This window comes from Amblyomma mixtum, chromosome 1 (genome assembly GCF_055824585.1).
Source record: "Amblyomma mixtum isolate Tamu chromosome 1, ASM5582458v1, whole genome shotgun sequence".
Taxonomy (NCBI): domain Eukaryota; kingdom Metazoa; phylum Arthropoda; class Arachnida; order Ixodida; family Ixodidae; genus Amblyomma; species Amblyomma mixtum.
In genome coordinates this window covers 232,624,322-232,648,397 of record NC_143012.1, presented here as the reverse complement: position 1 = coordinate 232,648,397, position 24,076 = coordinate 232,624,322, and the positions used below count along the sequence as shown (strand labels likewise).

Genomic DNA, 24,076 nt, shown 5'->3' with positions numbered 1-24,076 from the left:
GTGAACTTTGCTTAAAAAAAAAACTTGCTTTTAACTACGTAATTGCAAATATTACTGAGAGATCCTTTTTATAAGCTCTGTTTTTGGCCACACATTAGAAACAAATCTTAGATCCATGCTGAGTGCCTTTATTGGAAACGTAGAGAGCTTCACGAGGGATATGCCTGTAGCTTCATCGCAAGGGCCTAATTATGAAGTCTGTTGGCACACATCGACCCATTCTCAATTACACGGTTCCTTCTTTTTCGGCGTGCGGCTACTGTTATTAAACAGGATTACTGTTCAGCAGAACCATGAATCCTTCTTATGTACGAGGACTAGTAGATTTTGGCCCTGCTAAGATCTGAACAGCTGCACCTTCCTTTGCGCTTTACGCAGCTAGACAGCCTCAGAATACTCGTACGCACTAGTTAAAAAAAAAAAAAACTAGTGACAACTTTTCTTGCTTGTGCATGCATGGATACTTCTGCATGCTACTTTATCCAAAGGCTAACTAACATGCTAACTAACCAGACGCCAATGGCGCATTTCGATCGCCCGTATATTTTCAGGTGAAACTTACATGAGCGCAACGGCAGGCTCTTCTGTTTGTGTGTTTACTGAGGCACCCAGAAAATTTTGCATATGCCAGCCGATGTTGCTAGCCGGTATCCAAAACACAAATAGGTACTCCAGCATGATTCCTGCCACTTGCAGTTCGATTCGATTCTCTTTACCACTGGACACGCGCATTCGTTCGACCCAACCTGCTCTTCGTTTATTCTTGGAGCTCAGAGAAGTCGTTCGATAAATCAACTTAAACTGCGCACGTTTCCATGCGGTCGTTTGGTTTTCCTAGCTGATCTGTGTACCGGCAGTCTGTCTGCTTTGTCTCTATTCTTCCCTGTTCTAGTTTCTAGTGAAAACTTATCGATTGCTTTCAGTTAGGCGGCCTAGATTGTTCATTTATACTTGAGCTTAGAGTGCTTTCAGCCGGCAGTCTACCTGCGCCAAACTGAAGACGGCTCAACAAGAAAAGTTATAAAATGAATAAGGCTGCAATAATAATAAAAAATGAACAAGAATGCTTAAAATTGTACTTCGAGTGATTTTTTTTAACATACGGCTCTATAAACCTCTGCTTGCACCATATATGTACTAGGTGACTTCCTTTAAAAGGTGCCCGCCGCACGGTTATAAATTCAAATTTTCTTAGTGTGTTCGCCTTTGTGAAAAATCTGAAGGTGCTATTCAGAAAATGTTCACCGGAAGCGATCGTTGAAGATGTATTGTTATCTCAGTGGGCACGAAAAAGAGATGTTGAACAAAAGCGAATCCTAAAATCAAGCTTTTTTGCTGTTTTTTTTTATGGGCAGTTATGGCAGCAGAGAGTACACCCAAGTGGTCCCAGGTCACCCGTGATATCACGCGTATTTTAATGTAATCATTCACCTTAACCCATGCCGTTTTGCTCCTTTGCCTCTATATTTATATTTGTGTGCCACGCCCAAAGGTAGCAATTTTCCTTTCTCAAATTGCCTCTGCATTGTAGTAACGAGTCCCTTATTAAGTTATTAGCAAGTTTGTCTTTAAGTTCGAAAAATCTGAACATTGCATTCTCCACACTGGCGATGCCATATGCACGTGTAATTTAATTGCATGCTAAGGGAACTATCCGACGAGGTGAACTAGCTCAAAAAAAAAAAGAAATCTCAATGGACGCTTACGATCTGCAACCCCAACCTCAGCTACAGCTTAGCTTAGCTGCCCTCTGGCTTTAACATTCCTGAGGAACCTCTTTTGCCGTCGACGGCTTCTCGCCTGGGCGGCTGGGACACGAACTTTAGCATCTTGGTTGTCACTCGTCTACAAGACGAGAGACGTCTGCAACGGTCCGGCACTGTTAATTATTCGCTATCTCGAGTTCACCGCAAAGCGTATGGACCACCAGGTCTTCGCGTATAATTTCGGGTATGTTTACTGTACGAAGCCCAATCTGTTACACTTTTATACATTCACATTACAGTAAGAGGTCGCATAAGCATCTCACGGCGGATAGCGATTTTTTCGTTAGCCTGCAGTTTTCGACATCGTAATGCAGTTTCTTTAGTGGCATGATACGTGAGGTGCGTTTGACCGTCTTACATGTACATTTCATACCCTCTTAACGTACGTGCATTACCTGCGGAATATTAGCCAGTGCTACCTCCAATGCACGTTGCTATATGTTCAGTCACACAGGGCAGGACAGCTGAAGAAATACCAAGTGCCAGTTATACAGAATGATGTCAGTCCGCCTCTCCGGCTCTACAGAACATAGTTATTGCGCCAAGAACAGATATCAAGAACTAAAGTGCTTTTAAACGGAAGATGTTAGGCAAAAAATACATGAAATGTCTGTTTTTATCAGTTATCGAACGTTTTATTTCCTAAGGTAAACAACTCTCACTACATGCTATTGATATCATGTTCGCTTTTGCTAAGTTGCCAACTCGACAGCGTTTTAGAGTGTACGTTGTTAAGGGATATATTATTATTATTATTTTTGCGCCGTCCCCATTGTCAATGTCAGCAGTGCACAACCGAACTTGCAGGCAATCAGAGATTTAGTGGTACAGAGAGACAACAAAAAACCAGACTTCAGAGAGGAGACGTATACTTCAAAGATTCTGAAAAGAGAAGTCAATATTTCTGCAAAATTACGGTCCTCTCCAGCGATAGAGCGGAGTGATTAGCTCACTCTTTCCGGTGCAATTTCTTTTCCTAGCTATGAACAAAGCGACCCGCTGTGATCTACTCGCCGTCGTCTGCAGCATAAGCAGAGAGCTTCGTGTCCCTAGCCATTGCTGATTTGCTATCTGCAGGTAGCAGTAATCCGCTCCACCACCACATTCGTCTTTACAAGAAAAGTGGTTATGGAAAGCTTCGTGGCATAGTTCGCGGCACATGAATGCATGCCCGAAATTAGAGAGACATTTCGTGTAGAGAGATGAAAGTTTACACTCAACAAGTCCCGCCGCCAGGAGCAAATTTGCGTATTCCTGCATCTTTCCCTGTGTTTTGGGCTAAAATTACCCTTGTGACGAAGAACCTTGTTTGTGGCTCAGGTCAAATATCACAAAGGAGCGCAACAATTTGTATTCATTGTTCTCATGCATCATTTTCTTTGTTTCATATTCGGACAAACTGTTTCGAGTGTTACAAGGGTCAAAACACAACGATGCTATAATCAAAGCATTTGTCGCGGACAGGCAAGCGGCTTATAGGTAGCCGGTGCATGCTCTAACTACTCTTTCCAAGAAGTTGGCTTTGTTTAGTTTATTTAGCTTGTTTAGTTTTCTCATTACATTAAAAAACAATGCACGACTACATCGCTGGAAATGCTGCACTCTACCTTTATGGCCTTTAGTTGTCGATATGTTGCCTGCAACCAGAATTTTCAGCACTTAAGCCGTTCGCTCAGTAGACTGCAAGTAATATAATAAATGCTTGAAGCCGTCGTGTCTTACACTAATCTCGCGTCGTCAATGCGTCTAAAACGGTGGGAGTGCTCCATGCTTTGCAGACGAACTTGGGAAGCCTGAAAAAGTATGCAGACATGGCAGTATCACACATACTGTCCGATAGATTCAAGACCAATGAGGGTAAAAGAAATCGAGAACCAAAGGGTTAAATTTGGAAGCGAACAGCTTCAGTACGTTTTCCTGGGAAGAAGTGGTAACAAACGGAGTTAATATACGTCCAACGCTTCTTTGTACCTCGGTGGGTGGTGTCGCTGTACCGCAGAGTAGCCAACCCATATACAAAACACGCTTCGGACTTGATAGACTGGCGCGCCCCTCGAAGACGTTACCTGAAGGCGCTCTAGTTAAAAGGCGAGCGCTCCAGCCCATCATTTGTAGTCTCGCCTCTACAGCCCCCTTTCCCACCCTCGTCTGCCTTTTCCGCAGTGGACCCTCATCGGCTCCTCATACTTAAGATTGGGCGAGCGGCGCCGATTCTTCTGAGGCCAACACTTTAAAGCAGCTGCGCTCTCTGTCAGCCGCTCAGGGTTTTCGCGGGGCCGCAATGTCTCTCCCGAAACATTCCCGAGCAAACATCAGGACACGACGCCGTTTTCAGAAAAGCTAGAGCTCCCTAAGAAAATGGGTGCTCGCGCCTTGTAACAATGTCGCCGTCTTTCAGCTCAGTGGACTTAAGCAGTGTCCTTTTTCCCTTCCTTTATTTATATCTACAGCGCCTGTCCCGTCTTCTCTTGCCCCTGTTGCTGCGCTGTTGTCTTCAAGTATGCACCAACTCGCTCAATTCGCCGTTTTACTAAAGTTTATTTAGATCTTCAGCTGTATTTATCTTCTCCTTCAGTTACGCGCTGGTGTCGTCTACAGCTCAGGCTTCCTTCGTCATGCACATGGTTGCGTCGCCTCGGAGTACGGGCAAAATGAGCGCCGTGTATACATTCGTATGCCTCAGTGTGTGCGCCGGAGCGGTCGAAACCGCAGCGGACGCTATATACCGCGCAGCAGTTAGAACTGGTGAGGGAGCGGCGCCGCACAGTCGGCCAGAATACGCGAAACGCCCGTGGCGGCGACGCCCTCTGTCCTCGAAAGGATACCTGATCGCACCTGACTCCACGGTTTGAGGAAAACAGGAGCTTGGGGCAAAAAACACCGATCTCCAAGAACTCGCGAGGCCGTTGCCTACCCTGTGCGAAGTAAGCAACTCAAGCGGAGACGGTAAACGGCCCACTGGGTGAGGAGGTCCTCAGAGGAGAGAAGTCAACGAGAACACGCGGACGACGCATGGAGGGAAGAAAACGGATACGGGTGCTTGTGTTTATAAAAGCCACTGTACGCTTGAGGGTTCAGTCGGACGTGCTGGCACAAAAGGCTTGATACTCTTGTACTGTCGGAATAGGCTTTATCTTAGCGACGGGTCAGTGGACACATCTCTGTGAGCCTTTAGCTACTCTTATAGCAAACAAATTTTTCGTCAGAAGTCCATCCCGAGCACCTTTGTGATTCTTCGTGCAAGGCCCCAGGACGGCTCAAGAATACCTAACGTGGCGCTAATTTTACCGTGCGCGATCTATCATCTTAGGCACTGGGACAAGATTCTTGACTTGAAGGTGTAGATGTGGACAAAGTTAGCACTAAAATTTAATCCAAGTTATTGAGCATATAACTAATAAACTTGGTTTAGGCTATTTAAAGTCTCAAAGCGTTTAAGACCACGAACGACGCCGTAGTGAAGGGCTCCGGATAGATTCGACCACTTGGTGTTCTTTAACATACACTGAAATCGCAGAATGCATGAGCCTATAGCATTTCGCCTCCATCACAATACGGCCCCCACGGGTGGTATCGAACCGGTGTCCTTCGGGTCAGCAGCTGAGTACCGTAACCACTGAGCCACCGTGGCGGCTACAACTACTAGGCTTACTATCACAGGATGACATCAATAAATTAAAAAAAACAAACCAATATACTGAATATGTCGGTAAAATATTATTTTCTCAGACGTAACAGCAAACGCCAAAACGCTCATGTTACACACTCGTGACAGTCCTGTGAGTCATTGTTTTCTTGTGTGCACTGTCCGTTTTTGTACGGTAGCCCATCGTAGGATCAGTTTCCCAAGGAATACAGGACTTCCCGGGCCGATGACTCAGATTAACTAAAGCCAAAGCACTTGTCGGCACGACCAAATAAGATCACTTGTCGTCATGATGACATGAAATAAGTGATATGGTAATATGAACTCCACAATAACCGAAACAAAAATATCGGCTAGGTTTATAGAGTATATTTCTTGAAATATGGCAGTGCGCATGATATTGTATTAAATCCTATTCGAGAACCTTACAGTCAAGAATTGTATTCATGTTCTTTGTGCTTCGTTCATGGCAGCAGCTTCTTTATCCTAGAGACATGGGAAGAAGATGCTTCTTAACGAGAATGCCGCATGAGCTGGGGCTTTCAGCATAATATGTCGCTTCGCCTCCATTACATGCTTTCATGTGTGCCAGATGTATTGCATCGTACGCGCACCATATAAAGGCTTGCACGAATCTGGAATCTTCGCCCTCACACTCCTTGCCAGCTCTAGGTTTATACACTGCAGTCGAGGGAATGAAGCTCTCGCTGATGAACCGCGCAGCGATCTGTACAAGGGCTGCACTGCAGCTGCCGGCCCTCCCGGCTGCCACCAGGCCGACCAAGCATGCTACTCTGACAGCGGCACTCACTTATTTCGCCCAGATTTACAGCGTCGTAAAGGGGGAGTCCATCGCGGAAGCGCAGGTTTATTTGGTGAGGGCTGCAGTGCGTTTCTCAGTATGGGACACAAGGGACCCACCCTGTTCACCTCTCCTCTCCCTCAACGACGACGTTGCCCCAATGTACGAGTGATGGGCTGTTGCACAAGCTGAGAGAACGACGAGGAACATAGGGGCACGGTTTAGACTGTGAGAGCGGTGGCATCCACCACTAGTATCGCCCTCGGCTGCTGGTTTTCGTAGACAGTTGTCAGCTTTGCGAACAGTAAAAATAATAATAAAAGAAGCGTCTCCGCATCGAAAGCGAGCATAAATAAACGGCTTCTGCCCAGGAGAATACTGGCTGGCACGTTGTTCAACCATCGTTCCATGAGTAAACGCGCTTCGAAAGCGCAGATTGAGAAGGCGACTAAAGCGCAAGCAGCCAGACAGTGTGAGATTGCCGCTGTACTTAATGCTTTGTACGAATGTTCGGTTTTCCGAGATGCAATTTCGCTCCAGGGCTCTACCGATGTTTCGCACATTAACTGTTTTTTTCCTTTTACTGCTCTTTGCCTTACAAGCGCCGCTACTTTGGAGTTTGCATCTCTTATTCCTGCGTCTCATTTCTTTCGTTCTCTTTTTTATCTTTGTATCTCTTCCTTGTTCTGATATTCATCGTTTCATTATTTCCTCTTATCGTATATCCTCATCTCTGAGGAGCTATGGATATTCTCAGTTCATTGACTGTTTCAATTAAGTAGAAAATTTTCCTTTTTACAAGCGTCCAGGCACTTCAGAGACTTTTCAGTTGTGTAGTTGCTTAATGTTTTGCTACTTCCTCCTTTTTAATGTCTGGGACGATGTGTGATGCAGCCTCACTAGCACCGCATGTCAGCTTGTTTGCGTGACATCAAATATCTCGTGGCTCGGTTTCGTGCAGTAGTAAGCTCGGGCGTGGCATGCTAGGGCGTCAGTAAACGAAAGGCCAGGGGCTCGCGACAGTTTTACTGCACCTTTTTCGCGATCGCAGCATCAACGGCATGGCATGACGATCACGTCGACTGCTTTCGAGCTGGCCTGCCTTGGCACCTCCGAATCTTCGTTTCTTTACTAAACTCTTTGTTCTTTCCCCTTATTCATTTAACCTTTTCTTTGCTTCTCCAACTTGGTAGCCTTGATACCTTTTCTTTTGTAAGATTTCGTTGTTTTAATCCGTCCCCCGTCCCCCGTCCGTAGGTATTGTTCTGTTCTCTTCCGCTGACCTGCCCCTAGGGATGTTCCTTCTGCTTTGCTATGAATCATAAACCGTTATTTTTATTCTCATTGTTTTCGTTCGACATACGTGGAGAACTACAAAAAAATGTTTACAGCAGTTATTTTCTTTCTTACATGTTTCAATCTCATAATGACTAAACAAATATTGTGTAACCTTCTTGCTTTGTCGCCGTGCGAGACTGGCAGACTTTGTTTCTTAAATGCGTTTTTTGGTAGAAAATAACTTTCATATATTCAGGTGCTTGCAAAAACATGCGCCTTGATTTTGATTCAGGCCTGCGTTTGGAAAGGGCCAGAGCCACACACAAGCAATATCACTCCAAACAAGACATGGTCTATGTCGACGCAGCCGAACACGCCAACCGCAGTGCCTTCACGATTGTGAATGTGAATTACCAGGGTCAGCAGCTAATCGCCGGCTCGGTTGTAACCGACGACACCGAGTAAGCGGAGGAGGAGGCAGTCACCCTCGCGATAAGCTTAACCTAAGCCCTGCATATTATTAGCGACACTAAAACACAAGTAAAGGCAGGATGCCCCTGATTGCATTGAAAGTGCTGTTTTTGACTCAAACATCAAACGTTCTTGTATGGCTAATTTGTAAACTAACACACTCCTTCCTTCCGGCAATTTTGGCTGCCCACACTTTCGCCCCAAGACTCGTTAGCCGACCGATGGAACAGCCGCTCATGAAGTAGCGCAGGGGCCGTATGGTTTCCTGCTAAGAAATCACGTCCACTTCCACAAAACGCGTGCCTGATACCCGCGGGACACAGGTATTAACGCACAGGTTGATACCATGCAAAAATTAAAGGCCTATTCCTTTCCAAATCCGGTTTCCTAAGCCCATGCACACCATGCGTAATAAACCCGTAATAGTAAACTATGCCAAACCAACCCCAAGCAAAACTACAAACAGTGGGTATCACCCCGAGATCCCACTCCGCGAGATCTGCAGCTTTTGTACTTTGAGAAGTGGGAAGCTGCGATACTTAACTCAGAGCCGGCAACCCATCTCCGGGCCATCCAGTGTGCCACCTAGCGCGGAAGCCCCTGCCAAGATTTACTCACTGACAAATAAAAGTTCTTCCTCCTCCTCCTGGCAGACAGCATAGTACTTCTTGCTCTTTGAGGTCCTCACTATTCTCACTGTCCTGTGTTTCGTACTAATCCGTTTCTCTCCTATTCTATTTTCTTTCTTTCTCGATGCGCCGAACATCATTGGCACCCTCTCATTTTATTCTAAACACATCACCCTGTTCTTCGCCTCCTCGGGAGCTTGAGCCAGTCGCTGTCTCTCTCAGGGGTAACATTACTTTCTGACCCATTTTCTAGAGTTTCGTTCCACTGCTTTCTTTTGTTTTCTCAGCTATTTAAGGAAAACTCTCAATTCTATCTTTTTTTCTTTCTTCCCCATTTCTGCATTCTTTTTATTAGTGCCTGAGTTTCTGCCTCTCTGGCTCTACGCATGGCTACCTAATTGAAGGCCCTGTTTTGTATGTGTGTTTTTTTTTCGTATTCTGCCCGTCTCGGCGCAACAGCGTAGACCAAGTGAGCATTCAACGCACGTATGCTCCGGCGACTCCTTGGATCGCTTTTGCTGGGGCGCCTGAGGGCAAACTGATGCGCTCGAACTAAAAAAAAAAAAAAAGGAAACTTGATTGAGAGATATTTGTGCGCAATTTCCCGCTTTTTAAAGAGCCTTTTTGCTTTTATTTTTTTATTATTGAAACTGAATATACATTAAGGGATGGCACCTCACGTTATTTTCTAGCGTTGGAAATGGCGCGTTTGATTCTGTTCCGTGGAATGAGAAACCAATTAGGGCATGTGCTCAAGATGAGGATATGAGGATATTACGTTGTTCTTTTTATTGACGTCTACCGAAAGGAGAGGTTTGTGCCCGACAACGGCGCTGCTTGTTTGTTTTCTTAACGGGATATTAATTACGCTGTAACTGGAGGTATAATAAAGAACAGAAACGAGTTATAATGCACAAGAAAAATAAAATAATGTGCACGCCATAAGTTATAATAACACTAAACTACGAGCGATGGCCAACGATATCCACCGGTAATGATAGCTTATCTAACAATACTCTCAATGAGGAATAAACTAAAGGTAAGAAAAATGCAAAAAAAGTACAAAACGCACAGTAAAGAATCGAAAAATTTAATATTATGCGTACACAACCCAAAAATAGGTAGAGCGCGCAACAACAATAAGGAAGTTTAAAAATCAGAAACAAAACAAGTGAGTATAATCAATGAGCAGGCGTCGATTTTGGAAGGCAAACTTCCTTCGTTCATTTTTATTACTTGCTCTTTTGTGCGCCGCAGCGCTACGTCAGGCATAACACAGCGTGCCGACAACACCTCGTTTTCAATAACTGTGGAGGCTTTGCTACTTCGTGTTTTTCACCGTTGTCGACGTCCACTACCTGGCTTTTCAATTTAGGCAGCAATGTGAAGCTTGTACACCGGAAACACAATGGTGCGCTTTGCTGAGACAAACGACCAGGCCAACGTACAGAAACCCTGCCATAATGGGCGCATCTTCATAGAGCACAAATAGTTTTTCGAGCTTTCGAATAGAAGATTACTGCCGTCCTCTGCATTTTACTGGATTCCACAAACTGTAGGTTCGCTTAACGATTCTTTAAGTAACCATGCGTGTTTATTTTTCTAAGCTCGTTTAAAACCTAATTCAAGAAAATGGAACGTAAATCTGGTTGTTTCATTTGATTTTGCAGGGATTCAGGTTTACAGAAGGTAATTTGTACAAAGCGTTATTTTGACCCGCTTTGGCTTTCCTGCTTCCTTCTCCCCGTCCCCCTTGCCACAAGCTCCTTACATGGCTTCTAGCTGATCATCTAAGTGATGTCTATAGAGGCAATTCTGCTCAAAAGCGTAATTAACTATTCAAAATATACGCAAAAGAAGAGAGACAGGCGGCTTTTACATGTTGATAGCATGCACTAAACATATAGGCACTATTATGTTATATGACAATTAGGTAAGCTATGTTAGTGAATAACATTAGCGCTTAAAGCCAAGTGATGTCTATTGCTGAGTCCCATTAGAGCTTATAAAATCAAGTCGTGTCACAGGTTCACCTGATCGCTGCAATATAAGAAGCGCGGAAAATGCGAGACCATTGGTTCAGCTTTGCATGTAGCGAATGCTCAAGATTTCCGGCTGAAAGGGTGACAATCGTTGCAAACATGTAGCCACAAGAATTTTGTTTATGTCTCTATATCGCGTCGCTTGGCTCAAGAATGAAGCTTTCGTGAGTGAGAATTTTTATACCTCCTTTTTAAATTTTTACGCCATAAATGAATTTTCGAGAAAAATTGCCAGCTCCCGAACACCTTCAATATGACAAAATTTCTACCCGTTGCATTTATTATGTGTGGTTGATTTATTGTTGATTTAGGGTGTTTAATAACCCAAAGTGATTCAGCCTATGAGAGACAGCGCAGTAGAAAGCATCAGATAATTTATTTAACGTGCCTTGACACCGCATAGTCTGGGCCATTAGCGTGTCGCCTCCATCTAAATGCAATCTCCGCGGCCGAGATCGAACCCGGGTCTTTCGGTTCAGCCACCGAGCAAAATAATCATCGAGCTACTAAGACTGGTCACTTTGTAGGCGTGTTGATTTTTTTAATGGTATTGCATTCGAGTTTCCATGCCTCTGAAGTTTCCAAAAAAGGTTCTGATCAAGCGCTGTGTTGCAAGCAACGTACGTGAACTTTTTATAGTGCTCACTTTGTACTTTTTGCTGCATTTTGTTACCTTGCATTTTGTGTTTTTCCCACTCCTGCCATAGCGCACATAATTGCGCTGCAGTATGTATAAATAAATAAATAAATAAATAAATAAATAAATAAATAAATAAATAAATAAATAAATAAATAAATAAATAAATAAATAAATAAATAAATAAATAAATAAATAAATAAATAAATAAATAAATAAATAAATAAATAAATAAATAAATAAATAAATAAATAAATAAATAAATAAATAAATAAATAAATAAATAAATAAATAAATAAATAAATAAATAAATAAATAAATAAATAAATTATAAGGCTCTGTGTCAGCAGCTACGTTCCCAATACAGAATAAACTGCTTCATGGCGGCACAACAGCCATCCATGCGCGCACTCAGCTCCGTATATCTTTAAAACGTACGAATTCATCAACGCTTGCTGCTGCATACAGAAAGCCGTTACTAAACATTGACTGATTACATTGCCTTGCTATACTCACTTATGACGTTGTCTTCAAATAGTGACGTAATTACGTCCATTCCGATGTCACTTGGTTAAACGGTGGTAGTGCAATAAGAAATATAAAAAAATTAAGAAACATAGTTTTCAAAGCAACCTATACTTGATGAAAACAGAGAAGACATCCTCGTGTGTTTTTGTTTTCTATCGTTGTAACCAATGAGGGTGATTCTTCTTCTGACAAAATTTCTTTATTTTTTTTAACTCATCTTGCAGCGCTTAAACAAAAATCCTTCAGTCGTGCTCCATACTGCACCATTTATCTCCTCAGAAGTGTCGCATATAACTGCTTTATCTTGTTTGCCCCGCGTTCCAACGGCAATTCTTCGCACTTGACGAGGACAACTGATGGCATTGTATACATGTTCAGGCATCGTTCCTATAGAAGGCAAAATTTTGCCCGCCATTTCTACTGCTATAGCTGCATGTGCGATTCTCCAAAGGAAAGCGCCGTATTGTCGATATTACCTTACTACGCCATGTTCTGCGGGCAGGCCGTCTAAGAGAAGCACAGCCATCGATATAAGCAAGGACATAACAGACACTGCTGTTTAAGTTAGTAGGGAATACGACATGGCAAGAATGGAGGGAAGGAGCAGGGAAGAGGCCCACCGTAGATGAGGAGGACAGAGTAGATTGAGATCCTAGGTTGGGACTCTCCCGCACCACTAATGTATCGCGGGTGGGTGAGGGGGACAAAGAATAGGTTGGGGCAACCGAAAAGGAAATAAAAATAATAAGTTCCTTGCCTGCACCACTTACGTACAATAGGTTACAGAGAACCAAACTTATGAGTGGAGGAGAGTACATGCTCCAGCACGGGCTACAACTGCTGCGTCCTTCGAATCCAGGTTGAGCCCGCGCTCACCGGCTAACACGTGACCACATGATGCAAGCTTTAAAACAACCGCAAGTTTGTGCCCCAAAATTTAACAGCCAAAAATTCACGTTTACCTAATGCGGCTTAATGCAGGAAACTTAGCACCATCGGTTGCTTGTCGGTGCTTCACCAGCGCCATCATACTTGACTCATAGCATAGCTCGAGACACGCGCCCGCTTGTCACTGGGCTCTACGCAAGGCCCAGAATATGCACATCTACGTAGAGCTTATAAGCACCTATGAGGAAAGAAAACAGGCTGTAGCAGTCTCACCCTAGATGATCACTTGGGTTGAACCCAGAAAGAATAGATGAAGGAAGCGTTGAAAGGCAGATAGATTTAAAATAATTGCCGCTTTTTGCGCCAACTATCGTGGAATCTTGAAATTTATTAAAGAACAGATGTCAAAATATAGAAACCTAAGAAAAGATCTAGGAGGAGTTCTAATGCACCTATAAACTTATAGAGAAGGTAACATAATCCCGGTGCCATGACTGACTGCTTAGCGCGCTTAGCTCGTGAGCCTGAGCACTGCGGTTGCGTCACGGCCATGGCATAACCTTTCGGTGGAAATGAAACCCAAAGCACTTGCGAAGTGTGCAATGTCCACGCATGTAAAGAACCCGGAGTAGTCGAAATGGTTTATGGGTTTATGAGGTTTTAACGTCATAAACCCCTGAACCATAATCAACATCAGTAAACGGCAGCTCTCACTACCGCGCTGTGTAACGTTTGGGCGATAAAACCTACACAGAAGTTCAGGATAATTATATCTCGGTATTGATGCATCCGCTATCGATTGAATAAACGCAGTTTGTTGACATTTCCGTTCTCTGCGTAAGCTTTTTAGAGCATGTTCAACTGTTTGTTGCACACAAACTACTGAACGTTTGATCCTATTAAATACCGCCACGTTTGCTCAGAGGTCAAGGCGATCACTAACTTAGTCAAGGGAACCGGGTTCAATCACGGCCGCGGGGGCCGCGCTTAATTGCAGCCGATGCATAAACGGCGCCCGTGTGCTGTGCAACATTACCGACCGTCACAGAATACCAGGTGTCATAAATTAATCCGGATCCACAACTACGACGTCCCTGATAGCCCATATGCCGCTTTGGGACGTTAAGCACCTAAGTTTATAATTTACAGAATCCTAATACACTCCCACCTGAATACGGGTATCACAATTACTCAAAAAAGAGGTCACTGCATCAATAAAAACAATTTTCTCGCTGTCAGCGTTGATTATAGGCTGAAAGCTCAGACCAACTACTCCGCGTTCTGCACTCATGAATCCGTTGCGCAGACAACGCACCGAGTTACTATTACAAAGGGCCGCAATTCTTTCTCGTCTTTCTAGTAACAGCTTTAGTATTCTTTTCTTTCTGTCTCGTTTCAGTGGTGCAGCAGCAGTACGAGATACGCGTCTACGACGACTTCGTCATCCGCATGAACACCGGTGTGCTGAGGTGTCATGTGCCTAACTACGTCAAAGAATACGTTGTCGTGACGTCATGGGTGCGCAGTGACGGCTTCATCATCTCTGTTCAAGCCATTCCCGGTATGTCTCCCCTCTTCTTGAATTCCATTCATTTTCGCTGCTACTGCTTGGCTGTTACGTAATTTTAGCATTAACTAAAGAAAAACACTTGGCCTAGGCTTGTGTTTCTTTGCACTGGCTTTCCACGTCGCGTGTTTTGCATGAGCATAATGCTTTGAAATACGTCAAGCAATACTTTATTTAGAGCTAGTTAGCTGTAACGAGACATGATTACATGTATGCTAACTAACGCTAAGACACGAGGATGAAATTATCCCTTTTTTCTAAATTCTTTTCGTGCATTCCTGTGTGATTTGTTAGTAGCGGTTTCCGAAAACTAAACCCAGTGGGTAGTTGGCGCCAGTAATTGTCCCTGTGTATTCGTCCTCGTGTATTCGCGCTATTTCGCAATTGTGCAGTTATGTCTATATATGTCAGTTGCGGTCAGTCCAAACAATTATTATCAGAGCACTGCACGTTAAATTAAACTGATAGCTTTAGAGAGCTCGTGTGGGCTGGCGCAATAGCTTTAATGTACGACTGAGAAGTGAAATTTGCAGCCTGGTTACTTTTGACAAAGACTGTACATAGGGATTACTCCGCTTCGATGGAAGCCAGACGCAAAAAGGCATTATTAAAGTACAAGGATCAAATATAATATCCTGGTAAATTATACTACACGAAAATCTGATACCCCGTCTGCAACTCAGCTGGGAAGGGAGCTAAGCAGAAATATTCCTTGCCTGTGTGGAAAACCTAAGGTAAACGACAAGTAATCAGCGTCCTGTCATTCTCGGGCTCAGCAAAAAAAAAAGAAAAAAATCGCTTTCACCTCCCAACATTCAAATGAAGTTCCAGAGTTTAAGGCAGATATGAGTATTCTAAGTATTTTTGTGCAGAAACATTCAGATAAAAGTGCAGTGACACCCATTTGAGTGTTTCTGGAGACGATGACGACGAGATGATAAACAGTAAGCAGAAGTAAAGACGACGTGGGAGTTTTAGATGACAAGGGAATAAATAACTTGCATAAGCAGAAGCTTCCTGTATATTACATTTTTTTTTTAAATTAAACAGCAGAGGATGTATATTATACGAGTATGTCCTGTCTCTTTATTTTTGCTAAATTTGATGTGAAGGCTTCTGTGCACATAAATTGCGTGATTTTAGTCCACCGTCTCCAAAACCGCTTTTAATTTAATAAATAAAACATCGCTTCCTCGTATTCCAGCAGTCTGAAAAGTACATCCCATGGCATATATTGGCTAAAGCGCATGGTACCATCGCAAAGAAAAAGGAACAAACAAGGCCTTTTCAGTGTTTTTTGAAAGACGCACACATCACTCATTAATTTCATGCACTCAGAACGGCGTTAGGAAAACATAGCGGTTGGGAAATATCACCAGTGTTTTCGGAACGAAGCAATACACGCACCTCATACAAGCTTTGAAAAAAGGGTATACTATACCGAGAAGCCATTCTCGCTTCTACGAATTCTCGATGCTGCCTGAAAACACGTTCGAAGAAATTGCTCCCAACTGCTTCCCTTCCTCTGCCTCATTCTGGGAGACAGAGCCGCTGATGCGCTTCTCTCAGCCTCATATTGATCGTGGCCCACCCGTCTCTGCTCTCTTACGGTGCTTACCTTCCTGATAATAGCGTGACCGCCGGCTAGGTGGTTGCGTGTGATCGCGCGCGAGTCTTTACCATCCTCTTTGCCGGCCCGCGATGCAGATGAGAATTCCAAGTACGTGGCCTTCACCACGGGTGAGCTGCACGTGCGGCGAGCGGGGCCAGAGGACAGCCACCACTCGTTCCAGTGCCAGACCAAGGACACGCTCACCGGCGCCGTCGCAAGCAGCATCACTGCTGGGAAGCTCGTCATCACCGGTTCGTCTTTTGTTGATTCATTGGTCGTGGTTTAGGGAAATTCAAATGAAATCATGTACAGACAAAAGCCACAACAACCGAAAAGCACGAGCAGAAACACAAAAAAAATACAGCCGGAAAAGGCCTGTCACAAAGACGACAAGTGGTCCCAGAGTTAGGATGCATCCTTAGTTGATCAGGTGCTCACTGCACATATTACTGGCCGCATTAATTGCATGACCTTGAAATACTGTGATATCATGGGCCTATAACGTAAAATTCTGTTGCAAACAACAATGCTCCTTCAAATTTGATAAAAATTCTCCTAAGCTGCTATCTCTGCCCAAAACGCACAACTGTCCCAAATAGATGGCAATATTTTATTCAGGGCAAAGCTGTTACCACCGTAGCCGCCTCTCCGGAGATAATCTGGACGTTGACGTAAGAATATTTGCAACGAATGGCGACTGCACGCACCGTCGTGTTGAGAAAAAGCACTACTGGTAAGCTATGCATCACAAGTGAATGAGCTGTACCGCTGGTGTAGTGCACAAAAAGAGCAGTAATCTAGCTGATTTTACCTTAGCCATTGCGTGTTCTCACTTTTGCGGTGGTTGTAAACTGGGGGCGAATTAAATAAAAATGCGCAATTTCGACCTTCTGCTGTGTGTTTCTTAGTCATCTAGCATCTCGCTCGAGCAAGAAAGCAGTTTTCTACTTTTTGTTTTCTTTTAACGCACCCAACCCTGAAATCCTAACACATAAACGAGAAACATCCACACAAGAAACGGTTTTCTTATGAAAGTGGATATTATCACGCTTTTCATGTTGTACAAGAGAGCAGAGCGCTTCAATGAAAGAGTTCCTCACTCTTTCGTATTTTCCACCGCTTACACAAGGCTCTCACGTGACAGCGTAGTCGAGTTGAATGCGGCGTGTTTTACTTGTAGAAGTTATTAGATTTTGAGGGTTCTTTAGTTGCTTTATGTGGGGCTCAAAGTACTACAAAAAGAATCTCGTTATTTATATTCCGTCTATAGTCAGCATATCCTTAAAGGGGCATTTAAACGATGACGCACGTTCTTCGTCTTATAAAACACATAATCATGGATAACAGCGTCCCGATGAAACAGTATTATAGGAAACTCACGAAGCGGCGGTCTGATGAAGATAGGGTTTCGCTATTACGAACAGATCTCCACGTTTCTGCTCTCTCATTACCCTTTGGAAAATACTGTTCCTGTAATTAAAAAGCCGTAGATTTGCCTCCGTGATATGCAACAGAGAAGTGAGTCGCTGGCTCTGCACTCTTCTGTGGTCCTCAGTAGCAGTGTAACGCTTGTTCCCTTGCAAACTCTAAGCGCGCTTTCTGACTGGCAATTATTGTTGGCACATGACGATTCTGGTGTCGGACTGGTGCACTGATAATTGTACCTCATTCACCCCGCGAATATTAATTTCTGGGGCCTGTTGTGTTCTTCCGGCGCTGCGGTACACGTGCGATCAGCTCTTAAACAAACCAAGCAAAGCTAGAGTGAAGACTGCGCCACAATGGGCACTGCTGATAACGAACCCGCATAGTCTGAGCTGAGTCCTGGCGCTAACAATTTATCACGCCGAACATCCAAAAAAACGGCCATGGATCATGCCTTTCTGCAGGTCGATACACGCACAGGAGCTGAAAAGTCAACAGTCAGTGTTGTTCCAGCCGCTTGTTTGCCCTACATAAACACTGCTGCCTTACAGAGACATCTCCCACAGAGACGCGTCCTCTTCCGGCGAAAAATCTAATAATGGGTTGCGCTTCCTAGATGAAATAAAAGCGGACACGTTGTCATGTGACATTTAATCCCATCGACTCTAGATTATAGCCATGACACAGCATTTTTCTATGTTTTATAGCATTTGAACACATGCGCAAGGTATCCGCGCGCAGAAAGTTTTTACCAGAGCAGTCTGTTTGTTGAAAATAAAGCCATTAATAGTAGACATCGGTCCCTAGAGATTTTTTTTTTTTAAGGGCAAACAGTTTTCTGATTAAAAACTGACTATCATGCTCGCATTGCTTGGTATAATTCTATGCAGACATGATTTCTTTGAGGCTATCTTTCTCTCTGGTTCTTTTGGGCATTACTCTTTCCCCGCGTCATAGCTAGAAGACAGCGAGATTGGCGAAACAGAGTGGAGGTACTTCAGCTGTACAAAGTCGCACTAAGAAGACTAGTTAACCTAGAAACTAACCTGCATTACTCGGAGAACAGGTTATGTGGTCAAAGGTTCTCCTACACACTCCACAATGACGAAAACACTTTATTGAAGTACGTGCGTCAAGGTCCTTACACTGGCTTTAGTGCTAGCTCTTATACTGCGCACTAATTCCGCATTTATTGTCCTCTTCGTCATCCCTAATGTTTCTCTGTCTTTTTTGTTCCTTTATAAAGAATGACAATTTTTAGCCGTGCGCATCATAGTGAATTTTTTTCGGAAGCCGCTGCTGTTTTATTTTATGAACCACCTACATAATCTCTAATTGGCTTCCGTGTTATTATGCGTACAGTTTACACAGCCTTGCCAACTTGAAAATTTCGCATCTCATAACAGTAGCCGGAAGCCACTAACCGAACTGCCCGGTCTCTAGGTGATATGATTCCATCAGCCGCACTCAGCAAACTACTTGGTAATTTTTTAGATAAACCAATATTTATTTTCAAATGTTACACTTAGGCAGCAGGCGCCGCGAAATTAACTGCACTCATGAACTTGCATCAGCTTATTATCTTTTCAACTCGTTATGGCCCTCTTCGTATTAGAACTGATAGGTGACCTTGGGACCTCGCTGAATGTAAGTTAACCGATTTTGTTCAACATTCAAATATATGCGATGAGTACGCGACGTTGTAAATGTGCGGAGAATAGTGTTTCCTTAATGTTTTCCTACACTGCACCTCTCTCAGAGCCTCACTCGAGCATCCCCGCCAAGGTGATCCACTGGAGCCGCCAAGTGGAAGGCCCGCAGGGCTCCACGCTGTTCGTGCCGTGCGAGGCGCAGGGCCACCCGCAGCCCTCTTACCGCTGGTACCGCCAGTACGGGGCCCGGCTGCGGCCTCTGCTGCCGCTCACCGAGCCGGGCATCGTGCTGGTCGGGGGCACCCTGGTGCTGCGCCGCGCGTCGGTGCAGGACAGCGCCACCTACGTGTGCGTCGTCAGCAACGGCGCCGGCGCAGAGGAGAAGAACGAGATGCAGGTCCTCATCACCGGTGAGTGAATCCGGCGGGTATTAGAATGTATAAACGAAAGAAACATTTCAAAAGAACCGCAAAAGTTCTTTCCGAGCAGAAAGACAAAGCAGGGTTTGATGAGTGGGCTCTTTTCCCCTGGTTCCTTCGTAACGTGGTGGATACCTTAGCAATGGCTTACTCTGGAGATAACTCTCAACCTAAAGTATAGCTTTGATGTGAGTGCAAATAAATACATAAATATGACGCTGCTGCGAACCTCACTCCCTCTCTTCTACTCACGAAGTCGAAAACTCATATTAATCTACTGACCATAACCACGCAATTATCAGTCTCTTACGTCTTGGTCTGTGTTATGCGATAATGCTTAGAGCCATGCTCAGGCATGTAATAAAGGAAGTGACTGGAAGAAAGATAGGAAACTAGGCGGGACGCAACAAGTGCATATTTAAAAGCTGTAAGCTATGCCGACTGAGTACAATAAATGCCTTCTCAATAGAGGCAGCAGTAGTTCGTATAAAGTCAGCAGGTGTACAAACTTCTGTTTCAACATGTGCTGAAATCGTGCTAGCGCTGCACTGGGAAATGAATAAATTATTATCGACAGGTATGTGCGACATATAGGAATCACTCCAACGTTGGTTTTGAAAGACGGCTCAGGACTCGCAGCCGTTATCGAGAAGACTTATTAGGCATATGCTTGCGATCAAGGCGCATAATTATTGCCTTCAGTGATTGAATCACTAGAAGCATCCTCTTTGCGGGCTGCTGTTCCAGACGTACACGCTAGTAATTATATTATTACTATAATGCTTTATATTCCACTTATAAAACTGAAGCCGTTTATAAAAATTGATTTCCTAACAACAAAACTTTTTTTTTCATTTTCGTTACTTCTGACAGGATAAAAAGCTGATAGTATCATTTTTAGATTCAACAGAATTAATAAATTATTCCAAAATTATATATTGTCCTTACAGAGAAACACATCATTATCCCACCAATGCCATGTGCTACCACACTCGGAAGAAAGCGAGACTCAAGAAATCGAAGTAATGCATAAACAAACCCTTCACACCATAGACTACACCAACAGACAACAGTGTCCGCATAAAAACTAATCAACTTTAAACCTTTTTAATTCTTTTCTTCTTTATTCGTATCACACTGTCGCAGCAGACGTTCCGGGCTTCCAAAATCCTGTTACTCTTTAACATTGAGCCTAGTGAGGTTAAACAAGGCTTGCTGATCGAGCGAGCATAAATTCTGTCTGGTTAAAGAGACCGGAGAGGAAAAACCAGTGGCCACGAACACGTGAGTGCACTTCTCGGCGGCTGCTCATTCCAGCATATTGTCTCAAAATTGATTCTTCAGAAGGCAGCGCGCAAAAATGGAAGAAATAACAAGGAAAGAAAAAGGAGATATTTTCTTGTGAAACTGCCAGCCACATTATCTCCATTGCTTTCAATCTTTCCTCAGCTGCGTATAATGCAAACCCTTTCCCTACTCTTTCCTCGCTATTCATTGCACCAACCCCATCCCCACCGACCGCTACAGTGGCTGCTTAATTTTTCATCCTTCGATCCTTCCTCTTGCCAGTGTTTTAACCTTAGCTCGCGCACCCCTCCTTTGGAAGTCAAGATATGACCTTCACGAACTTGCGTCAAATGGTCTTTGCGAGGCGTACCGCGTTTTTTTTTTTTTTACGTTTGTGTTCGCTACTCCATTTCTTTTGTGGTTTTTATTGCAAATGGCTCCAGCGCTTTTCCTCCTCCTCTATTTTTTGGTGATTGCTTCGTTTCCCTGTGAAGCCTTACGCGAATAGAGCAAAGAACAAGAACTTTTCCTTTATGATGTTTTTTGCTGTTCATTTGAGACTCTGTTTTTATATCTATCTTTCCTTGGTCGGTACGGAATGCTGCCTCAACCGCCTGGCAATGAATCTACTCCCTCCCACGACGTCGATTTATCGAAGCAATTTTCAGACCCCGCTTGGCACTTCGGCATGGAACTGCGGGGAAAAGCACAATACTAAGTTGAAATGAAAGTGAGAATAAAGGCCCACCGCTAGTATTTTGTTCTTCCCATTGGTTCTAAAGAAGCTGGAAACAGAAAAGGATGCAAAGAAAGAGAGTGTGAAGGTTGGTATGGCGATCACAAACACTTTGTTGATGTTCTTAATAATCTCAGATTATTAATCCATCATGTATATGATAGGTGGCTACCGCAGTATTTGAGCATCAGCTGGTCTTAGCATTCTGCACACATAGTTCGCGTTTAGTAACGTCTGCTGCTTTGTTTTTGCACTACGACTTTGTTATCTATGTGGACTAGTTTTGTTCCTTCCTGGAGACGAATTTGTTTAAAATGTCTGGACGCTCTCTCCGATCGATGCCCCTATCGGCTTCCAGGTGACATGCGGGGCTGTTGTATTGTTTCTATATGAAGCGTTTCTTGGTCTTGCGAATCAATATCGACCACCTAGGGGCGCCGCGGTGAAAGCAGAAAGTGTTTGAAAGGTAACAATAAATACGGTAAAACTACTTCATGTATTGACTATTCGTGCTAACTGCAAAGCCTAGTTGTGCGGTGCGATTACTGGAAGAAAAAAAGAACTGGATTTAAGATTATACAAAAACTGCGCTAATAACATTTGGAAACTACATCATCAAAACATAACGCACAATTCGTTTGATTGGTGTTGATTGAAACCGAGTAGGGATTGTTTTTACGTTGCTCCTTTAGTGCTTCTGCCTTTTTATTTTTGTAAACGCGCATCAATGATCAAGGAGAGCTTCAATTCAGTCACAAATTGAGTTAGGTAGTTGAGCTGTTATGCACTGAGAAACAATTTGGTCATTATTAAAATTAATCTAAAATGACTAGTGGAAACAGTTCATGCTACCTGAGAGCCAGCGTGCTGAAGGAGACACATACGTTGTTCGAAACATTTTGAGAAAAAGAGCGCGCGATCAGCCGCAGTAGCATGCCTGCTGTGCGCCTGAATGTGAGCCACAAGCAGCTTGCGAATAACCGAATTCCCCTTAAGAAAATATTTGACATAAACTAGTTTTCATGGCCTGTGGGGCAAATGGCTACACTCCGTTCTCCTTTGTCTATAAAATTGTGCCGAACACTGTGTGCAAAGTAAAGTTTATGCTTCTTGTTAAGAAATGCAGAAAGAGATGCCGGATTTTTCTTAAAATGGTCGCCTTGACGTTCCTCAAACCGACCTTCATAAACGGGCTATTTGCGCCTTGCAGTCGATGAAATATGCGTATTTACAACCCCTCCCTGACACCCCGTTGCAATAAGTGCGAGAGTAAGGTCAGCAAATCAGGACAAAAAGTTGGCTGTGGTTTAGCTCTGGTTAAACCTGGAGGATTGCGAAAGCAACGAGGAGAGAGAGAGGGGGGCGATGGAGAGCGCGCGGCAGCGGCGTGGGCCCCGCTATCGATAAGTAAATTGCCTCAAAGTAAGCTACGCGCCCCTTGTTGGATGTTTACTATGCAATCAATACATAAAGTAGATTGAGTCGTTGTCCTACTTGTGCAAGCTGCCGGGCTTTCCTCCAAAATATTGCATGACTGCGATATCACTATGACTTACTGTTATCAAACAGGCCAATATTATCTAAAGTTTTGTTCACTTCAGAAATGTTTGATATTTCATGGCTGATGCCTAGGTTACACGCATATTGTCATCGGCTAGTGTAAAAGGGCTGTCGAGGTTGACAATGTTATTTTCAATGTTGCTGCATGTGGACTTAAAGAATAGAAATTCAATTAGCCTGTGAATTTCTTCGTGAAGAAGGCGTCAGGACGCGTGGATTTGACTGGTAATTTTATATACAACAAGATTTGTTCGTGTCTTGACGCCTTGAAGCTGTCATAATACTACAGTTATTCAGTAGAAACCGCTGAGATGGAGTTTAAAACGGACAACGATGCTCATTGCTGAAATAAAAAAATTGAGTAACTGCCAAATTCATCCTGAATAGAATGAAAACATTCCTACGTGTCGTCTGCTGCCAGTTCCTCTTAACGCATGGCAGTTCTGAAAAGAAGGCGCCGCATTTTCATATTTTCGGCAAGATACTTAACCTAGAAATTTAGTTCGACATCAGTGCACATGACACTTAGATTGCACTCATAAATTTACACCCTAAAAAATAGCCGTGTCTATAACCAGTATGGGCAGAGTGCTACGTTCCCAGCGATGACGGGAAAACTGCAATATTGCGATCATTAGGATGCGTGGTGAGTGTATAGGTATTTCTGCTGCACCAAACTACCACTGCGCTAAATTTCCTACATTTCTTCGGAAATTTTCAGAGATATCTTGTCAAACAAAATAGGTGTCTTTATTGATTGGGTAGGATATCGGTATGTACCCTTTCTTGCGCCAACAAAGCAAGTACAAAGAAGTTAAGACACGTGAAAGCGTGAAAAACACAATGAGCTTTTTATCCTTTTTATCCGTATGTACAAAAAGTTCAAAGGTTCCCAGGAGTACCCAGTGCAGTAATAGACGACGGGTTCTCCTCTTAAATATTACATTTGTTAGAACCTTACACAACATTACATCAAGCGGAGGCTCTTTAATATGTCGGAATTGGCAATTTGAAGGCCTTGATGCAGAGAACCACGTGTTTTGAGAGACGGCATACGACTTCCAAAATGTTTTGGTTCGTAGTTATTTCGTTCATCAGTGCTCTCTGCGTTAAGTCGCTAAAAGCGCTTCG

The 24,076-nt window shown here is 43.7% G+C and overlaps 1 protein-coding gene across 2 annotated transcripts in view; it reads left to right on the top strand.

Moving 5' to 3' along the window:
• The window catches only part of LOC149371133 (cell adhesion molecule Dscam1-like), a 135,662-nt gene that overhangs the window by 77,726 nt on the left and 33,860 nt on the right, over positions 1–24,076 (top strand). For both annotated transcript variants that reach the window (XM_089564600.1, XM_089564605.1), the window contains exons 3-5: positions 14,087–14,248; positions 15,962–16,117; positions 19,051–19,353. In XM_089564600.1, the coding sequence (XP_089420726.1) occupies positions 14,087–14,248; positions 15,962–16,117; positions 19,051–19,353 (621 nt within the window). The remainder of the gene's footprint in view (positions 1–14,086; positions 14,249–15,961; positions 16,118–19,050; positions 19,354–24,076) is intronic.